Genomic DNA, 19,977 nt, shown 5'->3' on the forward strand with positions numbered 1-19,977 from the left:
AACTTTATATTCCTACTGCTTGACAGGTCACCAGCATTAACACCTTAGTGCGTATTCTCCTGGGTTGGACATTTGTGTGTGCGTGTGTGTGTGTGTAATCAAAATGAAGCTCAGTTGACAATTTCCACCTTCGCACTTGAGTAAATTTCCGTCTCCTGGCACATGCAGACCCTCTTCAGATTTCCCCAGTTGACCACCGATAGCCTTTACAGCTGCGGTCAAACCTGTATCCACTCCAGGGTTTATTATGTATTTGGACAAACCAAGTTCTCAGTTTTATCAATTCATTCCTTTATGGATAGTACTTTTTGTGTCTTTTCACAGACATATCTCCCAACTCCAAGACTGTGTCATCTTCTAATTGCTCTTAGTTTTCTTTCTCTTTTAGGTCTATGTTCCATCTGGAATTGATTCCTGGGTATGGTGTATAGTATATAGTAGCGGTCCAATTTCACTTTTTGCATATGGATACCCATCTTCCCCAGCACTGTTTATTGATCTACACGGATCTACAACACAACCTCTGCCCATCTTGTGTCCACTCCACGCGAGGATGGGTCTTTTTCTTGTCTGTCTCTATTCTGATCCATGTGTCTATTTGCTTATTCTGTACCAGTGCTGCAGTGTTCAAATCATTATAGCTTTATAATAACTTTTGAGATTTAGTAGACAAATCCCCATGTTGGTCAGGATTGGTCGGTTTGTCTTTGAGTATAAATCTCAGTGGCTTAAAATGAAAAAGGGTTGTTTCTTGCTTATGCTACCTGTAGAATTGTTGTCAGTCAGGGTTCCAGACAGACAGAGGCTTTGTTGCCATCTTAACATGTGCTTCCCCAGGGGAGAAGAGAGCATCAGCTCTTAAAGCTTCCTCCCAGAAGGGACACGGGTCAGTTCTACTCATATCTCATTGGCAGAACTAGTCACACGCCCACACCTAATTTCAAGAGTGTAGGGGAATGTAATTCGTGTGTAACTGGAAGTAGAGGATTGTCTCCCATGTCTCCAACCTGTTCTCCTCCAGTAGCGTTTGGCTGTTCTCAGCCCTTTGTTCTTCCACATGCTGGCCAAGTTCCATGAAAATCTCTCTTGAGATTTTGATTGGCATTTTGTTGAATCAGTTGGATTTGGCATTTTATCATGGTTCAATTTGGGGAGAAATGATGTCTTCCTATCCAAATGCATGGTACATTTGTCTAGTTAGGTCTTAATTTCTTTTCATCATTTTATACTTCTCTGTTTGAAGGACTTGCACATTATTTATTAGACTAATTCTTAAGTAATCTATATTCTTATTGCTATTGTAGATTTTATTTTTTAAATTACATTTTCTAGCTCATTGTTTTCTGGTGTCCAGAAATGCAGTGATTTTGGTATATTGATTTTTTTAATGCAGAAATTTTGCTAAACTCTCCTAGTGATTCTAATTATTTATCTGTAGATTATTTTGGGTTTTCTACATAGAAAATCATATCACTTTTCAATTCTTAAGCCTTTTATTTAGTTTTCTTATCTTACTCCATTGGCTAGGCCCTCCCAGACAGTGTTCTAGAAGTGGGGATAGCAGGCATCCATGTTTTGTTGCTGTTATAAAGGGAGTGCTTTCAACATTTCACCATGAAGTATGACTTTTTTGGGTAGACATTCTTTATCAGATTCCTTCTATTTCTAGTTTGCTAAGAACAAATTTTGAATTTTGTTCATCTAACCGATTGGTATTTTTCCCTTTAATGTGTTAATATGGTGATTTATAGTAATCACTTTTTTAAAATATTAAACCAGCGTTAATTCCTGAACTTAAACCGCCCTGGTTAAGGTGTATTCCCCTTTTTACTTAGTGCTAGATTTGGTTGATAATATTCTGTTTAAGACTTTTGTAAATATGTTTTGAGTGATATTGGTTGATTGTTCTCGTTTCTTGTACTGCACTTGTCTGGTTTTGTAATCACTGTTACCAAAACCAGACAGAAGTACAAAAAAGAAGTACAAGACTTAGAAAATCCACCAGAATTGTTGGAAACCTTAATATTCATTTTGGTGACTGATAGATCAAATATAAATGGGAAAATATATGTTTCATAAAATGAATGTTCCCTCATCTTAAATTCTCTGTCGAGTCTCTGTAAGATGATTTATTTCCTTTTGGGATGTCTGGCAAATAGATGCGTAAAATATTTTCATCCTAGATTTTAAAATACTGAATCAGTTTACTTAGGGATGTAAAACTCTTGGGTTTAAATTTTTTTCTTGAGATACTTTTTATATTTTTACACTTTTTTTAGAACTTAGTCCTTTCACATAAACTTTCAAATGTGTTGACATAAAGTATTTGATAATATCTGTTTGTTTTCAATTTAATATCTGCATTATTCATTGCTGACATGTGCCTTCTCTGTCTCGGAAAAGTTTTCCTTGTTAATCTCTCCTGAGGTTAAGCTGTTTTATTAGTCTTTTCAAAGAGCCAACTGTTGCTGTGATCCGCTTTACTTTTCATTATTTCTTTTGTTATCTTTATTACTTCCCTCTTGAACTTTGAATTTATTTGGCTATTCTTTTTAACTTATTAAGTTAACTGAAATGCATTGCTCACTAATGCAATTCTTTTTCTAATTTAAGGGATTTAGGCTATAAATTTTCCTATAAATGTTACTTTAGCTACATTCCATAAGTTTTAATGCATATTGTTTCCATTAAATTAACTTTTGAAGATTTTCTAATTTTCCTCTTTTCTTCTGTGACTCATGTTGTTTAGAAGAGCTTTTTAAAAAGTTCCTAAACATATGATATTTTTCTTGTTATATTTTTTAAGTGATTTATAATTTAATTGCATTGTGGTCAGATAATGTGTTCTGTAAAAACGACCAGTCCTTTCATCTTGAGGCTAGTTTTGAGGCTTAGCTTTTGGTCAGTTTTCATAACTGTTCCAGATGGCTTTAAAAGAATGTGAATTTTAAAATTATTGGACACAAAGTTCTGTATGTCCATTAGACCAAGCTTGTTCATTGTGCTGTTCAAATCTTATATATCCTGTCTAATTTTTCTGCTTATGCTTTATTTATCAATTATAAAATTATCTATTAAAATTTTCCACTATTGTAGATGTCGTAGTTCTGTGATCTTTGTAATTTTGTCCATTCTTATTGTATATTTTGAAGTGTGTAAATGTAGTTTAGAATTGTCATACTTCCTATTATACCTTCTACAACCTTTATAATTAAATCATGACCGTCTTTATTTCTAATGCTGCTTTTTACTATAAAGAACATCTGACTTTAATATTGAAACCAGCTTTCTATTGGTTAATATTTGCCTCTTACATCTTTTTCTGTCCCGTGACTGTTTGTGCTCCATGTTTTATGTATGTGTTTTTTCAACTTTTAGCTGAGGAGCTAATTTCAATTATATTTGTTGTCATTGTTCCTATATTAGGATGTATTTATATCATTCGTTATGTACTGTTTTCTCCTTCCTTCTTATATTATTTTCATGTTGATTCCATTGTTTTCCTCTTTTTATTTGGAAGTTCAAGCTTCTAATTTAACACGCATAGTTAACAAAGTCTCAATTAATATCTTGATTTTTTTCTTCTGAGCAATATAAAGACATTAAGTGCTTTAGCTCTGATAAATGCATCCTATCTTATCTGGTAGTTTTGTCTGGCATTTTAATTCCAGCCTGCATCTTCCTCTTTCTCCCCCAACGAAACTGCCAACCTGTGCATAGTGTAACCCAAACACATGCTGATACGTGTGCTTACTGTTCCCTTTTGTGTCTCAGCCTTTCTACCTTCTGCCTAAAATATGTCCTTTAAATTTCCTTCTTTGATACTCCTGTAGTAAATGCTCTGTTTTTGATTTTTCTAAATTTTCTTTATTTGACCTCGTTCTTGGAATATAGCATTACTAAATATGGAATTCTAACTTGACAGTTACTGTCTCTCTGAACTTTGAAGATACCATTTCACTGTCTTGGAGCTTTGCTTTTTTGGTGTTTTTGAAGTCAATTGTAAGTCTTACTGCTGCTTCTGTGTTGGTATTCTATTCTTCCTGTCTGGATGATTTAATCTTGCTTTTTCTTTTGTGTCATAAAGTTTTATTGTTATATATCTGAGTGTGATTTCCTTTTACATATCGTGTATGAGATTCTAAATCTCACATTTGTGTCTTTCAGCATTCTTAAGATAACCAGATAACCCCAGCCATTATCTCTTTGAACGTTTCTTCTTCTCCATTCTATTATCTCCTCTAATTTTGAGCCCTAATTAGACATTTGTTAGACTTTCTCAGCAGGTTTTCCATGTCGCTTAATCTTTCCTTCAAGTCCCACCCTACCCTTGTCTATCTATCTATATATTTTTCTTCTAACTGCATTCTGGAAAAATTTTCAATCTATCTTCCAATTTACTAATTCTCTATTCAGCTTTGTCTCATGTGCTATTTAATCTATCTATTGAGTTTTTAAGTTCAATTAGTCTATTTTTTATTTATAGAAACTCTATTTGGTCTGCCTCATTATTTTTATAATGCTTATTCTCCATCTTTATTTTTATGCTTCTCTATAATTTCCCTAAACATATTGCAAATAATTATTTTTATTCTATGCCTCATAATATCTAAAGTTGTTGTAAGTCAGATTTTCCTGTGTATGCCCCCTGAAATTTTTGTCTTTTGAGTTTTGTTACTGTGGGCTTTTAATTTTGCCTAGAACTTTATTTGGGGAAATATTTTGATGTCTTTGTTGAAGTTGAATTCCTCCAGAGAGGAGTTCTGCCCGTTACCTGGGGCACTCCAGGGCCATCCAAAATTAATTCTCCACCTAAGTGTTTTGGAGACCATATGAGAAGACCACATGGATCGGACAGCACAAACCTATGAGAGTCATCTCATGGGTATGAAATCTCTCCACACAGCACAAAGATGGAGACAGGCAAGTTTCCTAGCTGTTTTCCTCTGAAGACCAGGCTTCCTTTCTTACTTACTCTTAAGCCTTTGGGATCCAAGGATTACTCCAGGGTCCCTTATTATGTTTTCCACCTTGGCCACACCTGAGACTTTGTCTCTTTGCCTCTGCACCCCATGGAGACCTCAGAGTGGAAGCTCAAGGTCTACAGGTTCTGCAGACACACTCAGGGCACAGTCTGGCTTTGCTGTTTCCTTGTGTTTAAGCTCCTTGCTTTCCCTTCATTTTGGGAAACTTTGCTTTCATTAATTCTTCTCTTGGTGTCAACTCAAGGATATGTTTAAAAGATTGTTTGCTTGTTTTTATATTTCATCCAACATTTAATTATTTTAATCAGGATGTAGAGTCTGCCACACTGCTGGAAACAAAGTCTTGGGTTTGGGAATTATTAGGTATTTCTGTACTAGAAAATGGGACCACACTTGGGCTTCGAAGCAGGTGATCTGGGTTCAAGACTAGCTCCTACCTTCTGTATTTCTGCATATCTGTTTCCTCATTTTCACTAACAGCTCCTTTCAATTGTGTGTTGAATTTCTGTTTACAAAGTACTTTCACAAATATCCTGTCTTTTGAGAGTTGGGTGAGGTAGATGTTGTTGTCCCCCTTTGGAAAAGAGAGAAGACCAATGAAGGGGGTACCACTCTGACCTGGAACTCAAGTTGTCTAATACGGAGAAGAGTTTAATTTTTGTGACAATGCCATCTTAGATTAAGTGATTTAAAAGAAGCCAACAGGTGGGTTTCCCCTTGTTGCTTGGGGCACATCACTGCTTGGACACTGTCTTGAAGAAGATTCTGAGCCCAAGGCTGGCTTCTTGGTGGATCCCTTGATCAATTAGCAGTGTCTGCCAAGATCGCAGGAGATGAAAATGCCACGTATTTGCTCTCTCAAATTTAAATGGCCCTCCTAACTTAAAAAACAATCCACAATTCTCATATGAACTTAAAACAAGTGTTTTTCGAATTTGGATACTGTACATAACAGAGAGAGACAGCCTTTGCATACGTCAAATAAATGAGGTTCTCGTCCTATTTATGGTCAGCATCCTTAGGGTGTACATGAGAGATGAGCAGGGAGGGTCTTTGGTGGTGGGAGTTTGTTGTCAGCAAAACCAGGACATGAGGGGAGCTTGGGAAGCCAGCTCATCAGCTACCCAGTCACTTGGGGCTTCAGCCCCGAGACTGGGAGGTGCTGCAGTTTTCTTCAGTAACCAAAAAAGTGAGCTAGCCTGGCTCAGGACAGTGAAGTGAAGTCAGCATGCCTTCCCCCTTCCCACTCGTGCAGTCCCAAAGAGATCTGAGTGGGCCATGTTGTCAGCACCCGTCACAGACTGCCTCTTCGGTCAGCATATGAGCCAAACGCCTCAGGGATGGCGCATCTTAATGCCCAGCCCATTTATGTTCTTTAGAAAACCCCGGTCTTTCCTCCTGTGTTTCTCCTCTACTCTCAACTACTATCACATTCCCAGCACTTCTGACACCAGGTGTGGGGGGCAGTTTCCCATATCAAGCAATTCTCTGCGACACCAGCTGGGAGTCCTACAGTTTAACTCAATTCTGACACTGTCTACCTGGAGATAGCCTCAGAGCCCACAGGTTAAGGGCTCAGGCCCATAAGACTGCTCTCTTCCATTTCACATGCCAGTCACAAGTCCAGGTTGTCACCTGTGCTTCTGACCTATCGGCTATAAATCTAAGATTCCCATGACCCCCTCCTTGGATTCGATTAATTTCCTAGAGGGACTCAGAGAACTCAGGGAAGCACTTACTTACCATTACCAGTTTATTAAAGGATATGATACAGGATACAGATGAATAGCCGGATGAAGAGATTCGTGAGGTCTGGGTGAGGGTGAGGTCTGGGAGGGTCCTGAGTGCAGGAGCTTCTGTCCCCATGGAATTGGGGTCGCCCTCCCAGTAGGTGGATGTTTTCAACCTGGAAGCTCTCTGAACCCTGTACTTTTGGGATTTTTCTGGAGGCTTCCTCACGAAGGCATGATCGATCATTAGCTCAGTTCCCAGCCCCTCTCCCCTCTGTGGAGAATGGTGAGCGGGGACTTCAAATGCCAAGCTTCTAATCATGGCTTGGTCTCTCTAATGACCAGCCCCCATCCAGGAGCCCACCTAGAGTCACCTGAATAGAACAAAAGATGCTCCTCATGCTCTTATCACTGAGGAAAGTACAGGGCTCTCAGGAGCTCTGTGCCAGGAACTGGGGGCAGAGACCAACACATATATTTTCCATTATCTCACACCTGCCCTTCCTGTGTGGGCTGAGATCCCCTATCAAAGCTTCTAGGGGCGGGTTAGAGGGTTGTTTTTCCCTAACAAATCATACTGCAGGTGGTCGAACATCCCCCAGGAGGCGGGCTCAGTCGAGGCCACTTACTAAGAGGAGAGCTAGGCAGTAGCAGTCATTAAGACTTCCAGGGCTTCTCGTGAAGTCCCTGCACCCCATGTAGAGGCTAATTAGATGAGCACATTGGGCAAATTCATGACTCCTGCCCGTTCAGTGGTTTCTCAAACCTGTGCATTACTAGTCAGATTTCCCCATCAAATTTATGTTCCGCTAAGGCCTTTGCGGGTAAAATAAAATTATTTTTCATTAAAATGTTATCTTTATCTGAATCCTGTGCAGGCTTTTATCAGCTCCCCTAATGGTATTATGGAAAAAAGTAATTTCTCCCTTTTGAAGTCTTATTCTTATATTTATGCTTCAGATCACTGTGGCGGATAATCAAGACTGAAAAAAGCAAACGTTGTCCCGGGGATTTAGACCTTCTGTAGATGAGTTTGTTCTGATATGCAAAACCACTTCCTATCGTTGTGACTGTTTATCGCTTTCTCTAGGGCGAGGAGTAACATTTATGATTCCTAATAAGAATTTTTCATCGAGCAGTGTGGGGTATGTGGAGGGAGCCAGAGTGGCTTCTGTCATTTAAAAATGCTTAATCTTCCTCAGCTGATGCTTCCCGGGTCCCAGGATTGTGCCTCCGGGGGCTGACAAAAGGACTGCCACCTTCTTCTCCCGAAGCCAGTTTCTTCTCTACTGCTCATGCTTCCTCTGCACTTTGGTGCATTGTGCCTGAGTTGGTTCTTTTTTTTCAGAACAAAATCCTCTTTGAAGATGCAAACTGGGGTTATGCAAGGAGTTCACGGTCTGCTTTTCACTGTGTGCATTTCCTGCCTCTGACATTTGCTTTTAGAGTAATTATGAGCTTTTTTGGGTCCATTTTCTTTTTACCCATTGCTCATTCTCAAACAAGGCTGTATAATAATTTCCATCAGGAGATGGAAATCTCATCTGGCTCAGGTAGCGTAACTATCACCCTGCCTAGAAACAGGAGGTTGGAGGACATGACCTTTCATGGTTATATACATCTTTTTGTCCCCGAGGTCTGTGGCCTGTTGCCAGAGTACTTAGTCAGGTTCAGTTATGTTTATTAAATGAATAAATGGTCTCTACCACATATGTATTCATTCAGTCACTGTGTATTGGGGACTTCTCTTGCCAGGCACTGTGCTGGGTCCTAGGGCATGTCCTGATAAGCACATGCCTGCAAGGGGTATAAAAACAAATAGGCAGTTAGCAGTTGTATAAGTACAATTATGCTGAGAAAATCTGTGATTTTTTTTTATCCATTTAGAAATAATTCCCAGTTTCTTTCTTTTTTTTTTTGAAGAAGAAGATTAGCCCTGAGCTAACTACTGCCAGTCCTCCTCTTTTTTGCTGAGGAAGCCTGGCCCTGAGCTAACATTGTGCCCATCTTCCTCTACTTTATACGTGGGATGCCTACCACAGCATGGTGTGCCAAGCAGTGCCATGTCCGCACCCGGGATCCGAACCGGCAAACCCCGGGCCGCTGAGAAGCGGAACGTGCGAACTTAACCGCTGCGCCACCGGACCAGCTCCCCCCCAGTTTCTTAAGGGCTGCATTAACCCTTCCGTAAATAATTTGACCTGTCTGAGCCTCCACTTCTCATCCATAAAATCGGCCTAATATATATGTCACTGTGTTGTTCTGGGGATGAAGTGAAGCCAGGTATCGAAAGCTCCTGGCACAGATGGAGGCCATCTACACCTGATCTTCTTGCTGTCCTTCCCATGGAACACTCCTGGTTCCTGCTCCAGTTGGCACACTTGCTTCTTTCCTTCTTTTCTAGTTCAATGAAACATCACTCCCCTGTCCATCCTTCCCTTTCTATAGCTTTACCTTATCTGAGAACTCCAGGAGCATCTCCCGCTGTTCCCTGGAGGCTAGCCCAGATGTCTGGCAGGTGGCTGTCAGTCCCTGGAGAATAGCCCTGTTCTGAAGGCTCCCAGAACATTCTAGGGTCACCCTTGTAGGAAGAGCCCAGAGAAATGTGATTGTGTGTGTGTGAAAGAGAGACAGAGAGAGACCGTGTATACGTCTGGAGGGTGGGATGTGGTAAGGAAGACTTCAGCATATGCCCCAGCTCACTTCCCTCTGAGACGTTATTCTGAGCCACTGTTGTTCCAAGCCTGACTCCAGCCCTTCTCCATTGAGTGAATCCCTACTCTCTTATGTGAAATCTTCCCTGATTATCAGGTCTCCAGCCTGATGCGTCCTCATTCAATATGTACGTTTATTGAGCATCTGGTGATATCAGGCACAGGGTGTACAGCCCCTGCTCTCAGAGCTTAGAATCTAGTAGAAGGGAGATAGACGCGAACAATCACTTAAACAAAAAGAGTAGTGTTAAGTGTTATGAAGGGCAGGTACAAAGTACAATGAGAGCCTGTTACACCTACTGGTGGGGCCAAGGAGGACCTCTGAAGAAGTGGCGTTTAAACTGAGACTTGAAGGGTGCTTAGGAGTTAGCTGGGCAGAGAAGGAATGCTCATCTCTCTGTTTCCTTAGAGCCCCCAAGAGTACACATCGTCTGGTCCAGCTTTCATATTATCCTATTGTTCCTTCATTTCATTAGTTTCTTTATTCACTTGTATTTATTGAGCGCCAGTGAAGAGCCTGGCAATGTTCTTGATGTGGAGCACATAATGGCATCAGACACAAACACCATCTTGGTCATAGTGCCATTCTGGTGCCCCAGAGCTCACATCCTTGTTCCCTTTGTTTGTGCTTTTGCGTTGTTTCCTCTTCCGTATTCTCAGATTCACTTTGGCGAGGCAGCATGGTTTTCAGAAAGAGCATCAGCAGGGAAAGTGGAGGGACGGGAAGAGAGATCAGACCTTCACCGAGGGCCTAGTGTGTGCCATGCACTTTGTCTAGTGCGTCATGGACCCTCTATCACTGGTCCTCCCACTCACTCTGTTGGATAGCTGTTGGCTTGTCCATTTTATAGATGGGGTTTCAGAAGTTAAGCACCTTTCCCTAACTCACGTAGATAGGAGGTGGTGGGGTCAGGATGCATACCTGGTCCACCTAGCTGTACTACAGGAGCACTTCTTGCCTGTGCTTAGATTATCGCTCCACCTCTGACTAGCTGTAGGCTCTCGATTCATTTCACGTATCTGGGGTTGTATCCACTAGGTCCGCTTTGCTATCTGGCCTCCTTCAGTGGGCCGAGATGGTTCTCTCCACCCCTCAGGATTAGATAGTCAAGGGGTGTTAGCTTCAACAGCCGCAGCCTCACCTGACTTCCCCGAGGTACTTAAGATCCATCTGATCTCCTTTGTCCCAGAAGATGGCTTTCAGCATCTCACCAGAACACCAGTTCTTGTTAAATCTTAAGGCTGATGGTGCTAGAGTAGGTAATTCCACCCCAGGCTGTTGGCCGCTCTGATGGTGCCTAGAATCCCAGCGGCTCTGCTGCAGGGCTGAAGGAATTTAACCCCTGGGTTCCAGATAACTGAGGTAGTCTTAAACCCCCTTTCCTCTCTGTCCTCCAGGCTCCAGTCTTATCTCCTCCGTGGAGCTTCCCTTGTTACTCCAGTTTTCCTCTCCCAAATAAAACCCCTCCAGGGCAGGAACTGGTTTTTATGCATCTTCCCATCAGTAGGGTTCAGCAAAGGCCCTGGCTTGAGAGATGCCATTAATAATAGGTGCTGAGTGAATGAATGAAGGAATGGATGACAATAGCATACCATTGGGCCGAGTCCTTCCTTCATTCAACATGTATTTGGGCACCTACTATGTGCTAATCAGTGTGTGAGACTTTACAAGTACAAGGTTGAAGAAGGCAGCGTAAGTCCTGCCATCATGGAGTTTACAGTCCAGTGGGACCTGTGTTTGCCTGGCTACACATGTGCAAAGAAATGGAATTATGTATAGATACTTACTACAATAAATCGGGACCCAGATTCTTTCCCCTAAATTAGCTGGTTGAATTAAGGGTACTTTTGAAGTTGTTGAATTAGAGTGATTATGATGATCTTTTGTCGTGAAAAATTTTTAAAGAAATCGTTGGTTTGAGATTCAGAAGATTTCAAGGATTTTGAGAATTCTCTTCATTCTAGCAAAGATAGATTTTTGTCTCTTACATCCGAGCAAAACAATGTCGTTGCTGCTGGATTAGAGAGAAGGTGAGATTTTTAAAAAATCGCTGTGGGTACTGGGTCTATTCCGTAATTTTCATCATAATTTTCCCTTGAAATTGTAACTCTGGTTGGGTAGCTAAATCAAATGTTAATGATCTTCTGTTGATAACTTCATGATGAATAAATAACTGTCTTTCCTTAAGCTCAGCTGAATGGTTTAGGCTGTCGTTTCACTGTGGACTCACATTCTCTCTAAGATTTATAGCAATCTTTTTTTGACCTTTCTTTGAAAGTGAAATCTCTTAATCAATATATGAGAATAGAAGTGGATATAGCTTGTCATAAGAAACAAAACAGAACAAGCATCTTAGCTAGGCTGAACTAGGAAGTTGAAACTATGTATGAGAAACTAGTCATATTAAGGGACATTAAGATAGGTTCCAACATGGCGACACTTCTTTCTGAGGAGTCCTAGGCGAAAAGCTCTGTGATGGGTCACTTAGCACAGGAGTGGTCTCCTGACTGTCTGCCGCTCTCACGTGAAAACTTCAGACCTTCTGCAGGGGGAGATGAGAACGTGTCTCCACTAGCTCCTCTCACTGAGTCCTCAAGTTTATTCATTTTACCAGCTAAGATCAATTTACATCTACTGCGCACCTCGGGGGCTGCAGAATTAGAAGAGCCTGAGAACCTGGCTCGAGAATTCTCTCTCAGGGAGCATGCAGTTATGTAACTAGAGAGCTGCAGATGGCGAGGGTAGACCTAGTGAAGGCTTTTCTTCAGAATGGAGCTTTCCAGAGCTGAGACTGCACAACAGCGGCTGCTGCAGCTGGCAGGGTAGGTGAGTGCTCACTCGGTGCTAAGCACCAGCTAAGCGTTTCACAGGTCCTCATTCACTAATCCTCCAGATGACCTGGGAGTCAAGTGCTATGAACCCTATGGTACAGATGAGGAAACTGAGGCCCCGAGAGGTAAGCTCACATGGGTGTAAGTGGCAGAGCTGAGCGCCATGTGCACCCGGTTGGCTTCAAAAGCCCGGGCTCTTCATCAGCACACAGTAGCCCCTTCTGTTGAATGGATTATTTGGCTCCCAAATCCCTTGGGTAACTTAATTTGGGTTTTTTCCTGCATAACTTAATTTACTGTTGCTATTGGTTTAAACAAAATCACGCCAAACTCATCAAGCGCGTCTTTGCTCTAGTGTGGAGAGGAGGGGATGGATTGACATGTAATTTTCAGCTCGGGCTTACGGGGCCATTTAAACAGCAGGCCATTTGTACTGGAAGGCAGGACTTGAGTGAGCTCTCAAATTGGCAGCCCGCAGGTGAGTTTCATTTGATCTGACTGTTACTTTTTGATTAGTTAATATTTAAAAATGGAGACATTTCCCATAAATATCAGGATTTCCCTCTCCTGTCAGGAGATCAAAATTTCCGGGAGCACAGAGCCCACGTTTCCACATGGCAGACAGCAGCTGGGGCAGAGGCAAGGCTGTATCTTTAAACAGGCGAGTGTTCCCCAGTTTACCCCAGTCCTCACCACTCCCAGCTGTCTGCCAACAGTGAGGCCAGGTATTGGTTACCATTTGTCATTACAAATGAACCATTGATTTTTTTTCCAGAAAGTGAAATATTTCTTGGATCTGAATGTCCAGCAACAGCAGAGTAATAGAAGATAGACTGAGGGTATTCTGTTGCAAAAAAGTTGACCCTAACATCCAACTATTTGCTTATGTTCCCTATCTGCCCCGCCCCCACGGGCATGATGTGGTGGCCCCTTATGGTTCAGCCTCTCATTTTACAGAGCAAACCAAGACCCAGAGAGAGAAAGTGACTTGCCTAAGATCATCCATTCAGTTAATGACAGAGCCAAGATGGGAACCCGGATCCCTGACTCCCAACAGCACACTCCTATTTGTAAGGGGTCTGCAGGTACTGACCAGGAATGCCTGTTCCCATGGCCGTAGTTTTGGATGGTCTTTTGGAGATGCACACCCTTCAGCATTAGGATCTATTCAACCACCTGGTATTATCCTTCTCCCTCTGGGAGAAGAAAATAACTCTTTGAGCATCCTAAAATGGAAAATTTGTACACTTTACCTCATTAGGGCACAGTTCCCTTTTCAGTGCCAGAAATGATCAACTTGTCTGGGGAAATTTATTATAATTAGCGAAAGTGAAAAATACAACATGAAGAGCAAGTTCCGTCCCCCTGATTCTTATCTCATTTGTTCTTAAAGCATTCTTTTTTTGGTGCCAATTTTCTTACTTCTTGTCATCATTGGGGTCCAAAGGTCTTCCACTTGGTTTAAAAGCCAACTGGGGAGGAAAGACAATCCACACGTTATTTCACCTCAGCCAGCTCAGTAAATAGACCTTTCTTTGCAAAGGGAGAGTTATAAACCTATGGCAACTCATCTGTGTACCCAGAGAGAAGAATCAGTGATTGCTTTTCAGAATCACCAGGCAGACAGATATCCCTGTTCATGGGACTCGCCTGGCATCACCTCCTGGGCCAGCAACTTATATTGTGATGCTTGCTTCTCTACTCTCAATGACGATAGCCACGGGAGCATTGAAACTGCCAGAAACAGGGTGGGGAAACTGTGGTTTTTCATCTGCTTCCTAGTTTAGAGGCTCCAAGAATATCTTTGCTTTTCACAGCCAGATTGACATATAAATATTTACAATCAGCTACTTCCAGCCAAGAAAACCTGCTGCAGGCTCTTAAAGGAAGGGGCATATTCTCTTCCCCACAAATCACTGTGAGGGCTTTCATGCGTGTGTGTGTGTGTTTCAAACTCTGGAGAGCAAATAAATGACTTCTGAGCTCCTGAGACAGGTAGACCCTCAGCATCCTCTCAGCCCACTGGCTTGGGGTTTTCTAATCCTATTTCTGTTGTTAATAATATTAGAAAAATATGAATAAATTTATCCAGTTTTATAATCCCCGTCTTTCAAAATGTCCAGTGCCCTGCTCCATCTTTGAATGCTCAGTTCTAGTTTCATTTCTTACTTGTGCTGGAAGCAAGGGCTGTGTTTTAGGGGAAAGACAACAGTCACTGGAATGAACATCATCTCACTTGTTCTACACTAGCATAAAAGGTTTTACAGCCCCTCGGTGTCTCAAATGCATGTTTCTTTGAGAAGAGAATAGGATACTGTTTGGCTAGAGTTGGAAAGCATTTCTTTAAAAACCTTCCTGTTGGGGCCAGCCCGGTGGCACAGTGGTTAAGTTTGCACATTCCACTTTGGCGGCCTGGGGTTCGCTGGTTTGGATCCCGGGTGTGGACATGGCACCGCTTGGCACACCATGCTGTGGTAGGCATCCCACATGTAAAGTAGAGGAAGATGGGCATGGATGTTAGCTCAGGGCCAGTCTTCCTCAGCAAAAAGAGGATTGGCAGCAGTTAGCTCAGGGATAATCTTCCTAAAAAAAAAAAAAAAACCTTCCTGTTTTGGGAGCTGGCCCCATGGCCCAAGTGGTTAAGTTCACGTGTTCCATTCTGGCGGACTGGGGTTCTCTGGTTTGGATCCTGGGCACAGACCTGCACACTGCTCATCAAGCCATGCTGTGGCGGCATCCCACATAGAAGAACTAGAAGGACTTACTAGGATCTACAACTATGTACCAGGGCTTTGGGGAGAAAAAATAATAAAAGAGGAAGATTGGTAACAGCTGTTAGCTCAGGGCCAGTCTGCCTCATCAAAAAACATACCCTAAAAAACAAACAAATAAAAACCTTCCTGTTTTCTTTTTCCCCAAGTTGAATTTGAATCCGTGTTCCAGGATCTCAGAGCTGGAAGGCTCACAAGAGATTGCATCCATGTCCCAAACCCCTAACTTCGCAGGAGGAAGTGGCAAAAAACTATGGGATCATATGAATTCAATATGGTTTGGTAGGGCGTAAAGTACCAGGTAGTATTTGGAAAAACAGGAATGCAACGCACCATGCTGTCCACAGCTCAGAGGTGCCTCCCGGGCCAGAGAGAAGTACTTCAGAAGCCAAAGGACGTTCTGCTGGCTTGATAACTGTGTAAATGTCAATGAGAAAGTGACAAGCGTAAGGTTTAGCATGAAATTGGGGCCTGTCGTGCCACCTAGAAAAGAGAGAGCACATAGCACTGCTTTAAAAATACTGCCCGGAGGCCTGATAGAATGTGTCAGAGGAGACTGGCTGCTGCCGGATGCCACAGGATCCACGCTGTGGAACTCAGCCTTTGAAGGTCTCTTTGAATCCCTCCTCCTTTTCAAAGAAGCACACGCTTCAGCGTTTTGGAGAGCTGCAGCATGGGTCCCACAGTGTGGGAAAGAGTGCCTCTTACCTGCTTTCCAAAGAATGAGCCACAGCTGTTGGTGCCTAAGCTGGCCACGCTCACGGCCCTGGGGGGCAAGGAGGTGATCAGATGCAGGCTGAGGCTCTGGCCTCAAACCACTTGTCCCAGGTCCTGACCTTGTCCATCTTGTGAATGTGCCCAGAGGCTCAAGCAGCATTGGATGCTGAGCTGGGACTTTTCTGTCTTAAAGTCTCCAAACAATTTTTTTTATGGTGACGCATACGAATTCCAGCTCAACATCCACCTGTGCTCATTGACATTTTTTTCCTGTTTCTTTTCGTAAGAGACGCCAGTTTGGCAACACCCAGGGCTGCCTCTCCTCTGATCCAAATCTTGGAGACTCATCTATCACCCTACCAAGCCCAGCACAGTTCTTTTGTGCTCCGTGATGCTTCACTGTAATTAGGTGGCTAGGTTTGCTAAGCCGTCTGATTTGGATGAAGTCCGTCACTCCCCTCACAAGAGCTCAGGATGAGGCCGGTACCCACCAAGCCAACTGTCCAGCCTCCCCCTCCCACTCTGACCTCAGGGGAGAGTGTCAGTGAATAGAAGGAACAGAACAAAGTGGGTGAGGATGGGAAATTAAGAACCTGTTGTGTTGCCAGGATGGGGGCCCTATGGGGCCACTTTGGAGTAATGCCCTGTGAATTGCTTAATACCCTTCATCAGAGCAAACAGTCTAGAATAGGCCCGAGCAATGCACTGTTGCACATAGTCTTACTTTAATCAGAATATTCAATACATGTTGGCCCTGCTTTTTTGTTTATTTGAGTGCTAATCACTATTCAAAAATGTTGAAGTCCTTCATTTTTATTCCTGGGATAAACCTGGCTTAATATTCTGTCATAAAAAACAAAACAAAACAATTGTTGCCTGGTTTAATTTGGTTCCTGAAAAAGTTCTGCTTTGGTATAAGCTTGTTTTCATACCTGGGGGATCCCTTTTAAGAGGACATATTATTGAGCTGGCCCAGTGGCTTAGTGGTTAAGTTCTCACGCTCCACATTGGCAGCCCAGGGTTTGCAGGTTTGGATCCTGGGCACGGACCTAGCACCGCTCATCAAGCCACACTGTGGCGGTGTCCCACATAAAATAGAGGAAGATTGGCACAGAGGATAGCTCAGCAACAATCTTCCTCAAGCGAAAAGAGAAAGATTGGCAACAGATCTTAGCTCAGGGCCAATCTTCCTCAAAAAAAAAGAAGAAATATTATTATCAGAGATAACTTGTTAAGGGTGGAAGTTATTCATTTTTCTGTGCTATAGCCATGATTATCTTGAACCTACAATTTGGGGTCCTGCTTTTTTCACTTAACATTTTGTCCTAAGTATTGTCCATATTGCTAAATAATCACAGTAATTTTCATGGTTGCATCATAGTTCATTGAATGGGAATATCACAGTTTGCTTATCGTCAGGGAGAGGGAAATGTTCCCCTTACCACCCTAGAGTTCTTCTCGCTGGACTAATAAAAAAACGCAAGACAGATTAACAGGAGAAAAACCAATTTAATATGTATGCACAGGAGATCATAATAATGATGCTCAGAGAAATGACCAAGGCAGGCAGCTTTTATATCTCTTTACACAAAGAAGCGATAAATTTGTGAGGATTTGACAAGACAAAGAAATTTAGGTTTGGGCACTTAATTAGTAAAGAATCTAAAGAACTCTAAGCAATATTTGGGCTTGGGGTAGTAAATTAGCAAAAAGTAACAAGACTTGTTTATACAGGCTTCTCAGCCCTGAATTCCTTAGTCTGGTGATAAGGATGTCTCTCTATCTCCTGGTGTGGGGAGGGTACCTTTCACAAGGAAGATTTATTTCCTGCTTTCAAGGGGAACAGAGAGAGGAGGGGCAAAATGCCCTTTTTGCAATGGCTGCTTCTCACGTAACTTTAATTCAAAATAATCAATATGCCATTGTGTTATATTTTTGTCTGGGGCCCAACATTATCTATGCCTCTGTATTAATCACTTTCCATAATTATAAATAAATTTGAGCAGAATATCTTCTAGATTTCTCTGTATTTTTGTATTATTTCCTTAAGATGGACTCAGAGATATCTTATAAAGAGGATGAGTGTGTTTTAGCCCAGGTCTTCGTAGACTTTAGCGTACACACAGGTCACCTGTGGGTCTTGTGAAACATAGGTTCTAACTCAGTAGGCCTGGGGTGGCTGGAGGTTCTGAATTTGTAACAAGCGCAGTGATGCTGAGGCTGCTGCTCAGGCCTCAGGCAGTCTCATAGAGTCATTGGTACTGGCATTTACAGTTTTCACAAGATCTGTTTTACCAAGTCATTATGTGGGCTGGTTACGTAGGAGTTCTGCCCCTCAGGGGTATTTTCTGATGAAGAGGAAAGTTTTGATTAGGCTGCTGTCCAGAGAAGGTGGGAGCTGTGGCACTCGCCTTCAACAAAAGTGTCTCAGCTCAGTCCTGGCTGCCATTGGAATCACCTGGGGAGTTCACACACACACACTCACATGCACACACATACACACACCAGGGCCCACTTCAGACCAATAGACCAGTAAAAACAGAATGTCTAGCAGTGGGACCTGGCTACCAGTATTTTTTAAAGTTTCCCAGGGTTTAAAGGTGACTCTGTGTAGCCAGGGTTGAGGACCATTGTTCTAAACGCACAGAAGACCCATCTTAAATCTCACTGAGTTCCAACTGTTTTAAACCTGACTGGATAAAAAGCTTGGGGCTTATATATGCTATACCCAACTCCACACTTTTGACAATGGATTTAGCACAGCCATGTCTTTGCAATTCTAAAAGTCAATAACCCTACTTTCTAAGACAAAACAAGGAATTTGTCAGCAGTGGCTTCTCCGTTAAACTCACTCCTCTATTGCATTTGCTGGTCCCATCTTACTGAAGGCCACCAAGCCAGAAATCCCTTAATTTCCCTCACCTTTCAAATCTTAGCTGTCATCACAGTCTTTTGTATGCACTTTTTCCTTATAGAACTCAACACCTTCTATTAAAATTATCTGTTAGCATAGCCATGTTCTTCAACCAGACCATGAGCCCCTTCAGGCCTGAGACAGCATCTAATGCATCTTTTTATTCCTCCCACCTAGAACAACACCTGTCTAGTACACAGTAGATACCCACTAAATCATTGTCAAATGAATGAAATAGAATAGATTTTGATCACACACAAGACTGGAAGGTCATTATCATTGTTGAAAGATTCATACCAGCGTGGTTCTAGCAAGAGCACAGATTGCCTGGATGGTGTCTGGTGCCAACATGGTCTTGGCCCTGAAGGTATGCAAGATGGCAGACAGAATGTTCAGGATACCCTGTGTCGCTGCCACTTACCACCTACTAGAATAACACCTGCTGTTTCTCTTTGGCAGTTGCCTTTTCGGGCCTTGGCTTTACGACGTTCTACTTGGCTGGCAAGCTGCACTGCTTCACCGAGAGTGGGCGGGGGAAGAGCTGGCGGCTCTGTGCCGCCATCTTGCCCCTGTACTGTGCCATGATGATCGCCCTGTCCCGCATGTGCGATTACAAGCATCACTGGCAAGGTGAGTCCCTGCCCTGGGCCTGCCCAGTCCTCAAGGTAGTCTGCCACCCTCCTGCAGGGATGGCTGTAGAAATGCACCAATTCAGGGAGAAGTAAGCACCTACTGTCAGAAACCAGAGGAGGCCGAAATGACAGATTGGACACAGTTTTAAAGAAAATATGCCTGTTCAAGTGAGTTCTGGCCTTCACACTGCCCTTGCTGGGGACAGAAGTGGAGCTCCTCCTCCTCCTTCGTGCTCAAGTAGACTACTCAGGTCCTGCCAGGATGGCAGGTCCTTGGCCTTGGACTCAAATGTGACTTCCCTGCTGGATCACTTGCCTCAGCCCTCAGACTTGGTGCCAAGTAGTTTTTGGCTCCTTTCATATCTCACATCCATCCCACAAGGACATATTTCTTACCTCGGATGCACATCCAATGGATGTATCCAGCCCAGGCATCCATGCCAGTGATGTTCTGAGCAGCCGCTGCAAGGCTGGGGGGAGGCTTACTTATATGTATGAGTCCTGGGGTATCTGGGAAAAGTCAAAATAACACAAAACAAGTCAGGGGTTTGTTCCTGGAATAAAACTAGACCATGCTGTGTCCCTCTGCAGATCAGCCGCAGCTCACAGCCTGCCTGAACGACCAGCAGCACCTGCCACAGGAAACAGGGTGACGACCACGGGGTGTGGCCTCCAGGAGTGC

At 42.8% G+C, this 19,977-nt stretch overlaps 1 protein-coding gene across 1 annotated transcript in view; it reads left to right on the forward strand.

Annotated features, from left to right (window-relative positions):
- PLPP4 (phospholipid phosphatase 4) overlaps positions 1-19,977 on the forward strand; it is a 125,800-nt gene that overhangs the window by 93,515 nt on the left and 12,308 nt on the right. The window contains exon 6 of the mRNA XM_046654215.1: positions 19,123-19,293. Coding sequence (XP_046510171.1) covers positions 19,123-19,293 — 171 coding nt within the window. The remainder of the gene's footprint in view (positions 1-19,122; positions 19,294-19,977) is intronic.

The sequence above is a fragment of the Equus quagga genome, chromosome 2, assembly GCF_021613505.1.
Source record: "Equus quagga isolate Etosha38 chromosome 2, UCLA_HA_Equagga_1.0, whole genome shotgun sequence".
Classification (NCBI taxonomy): Eukaryota; Metazoa; Chordata; class Mammalia; order Perissodactyla; family Equidae; genus Equus; species Equus quagga.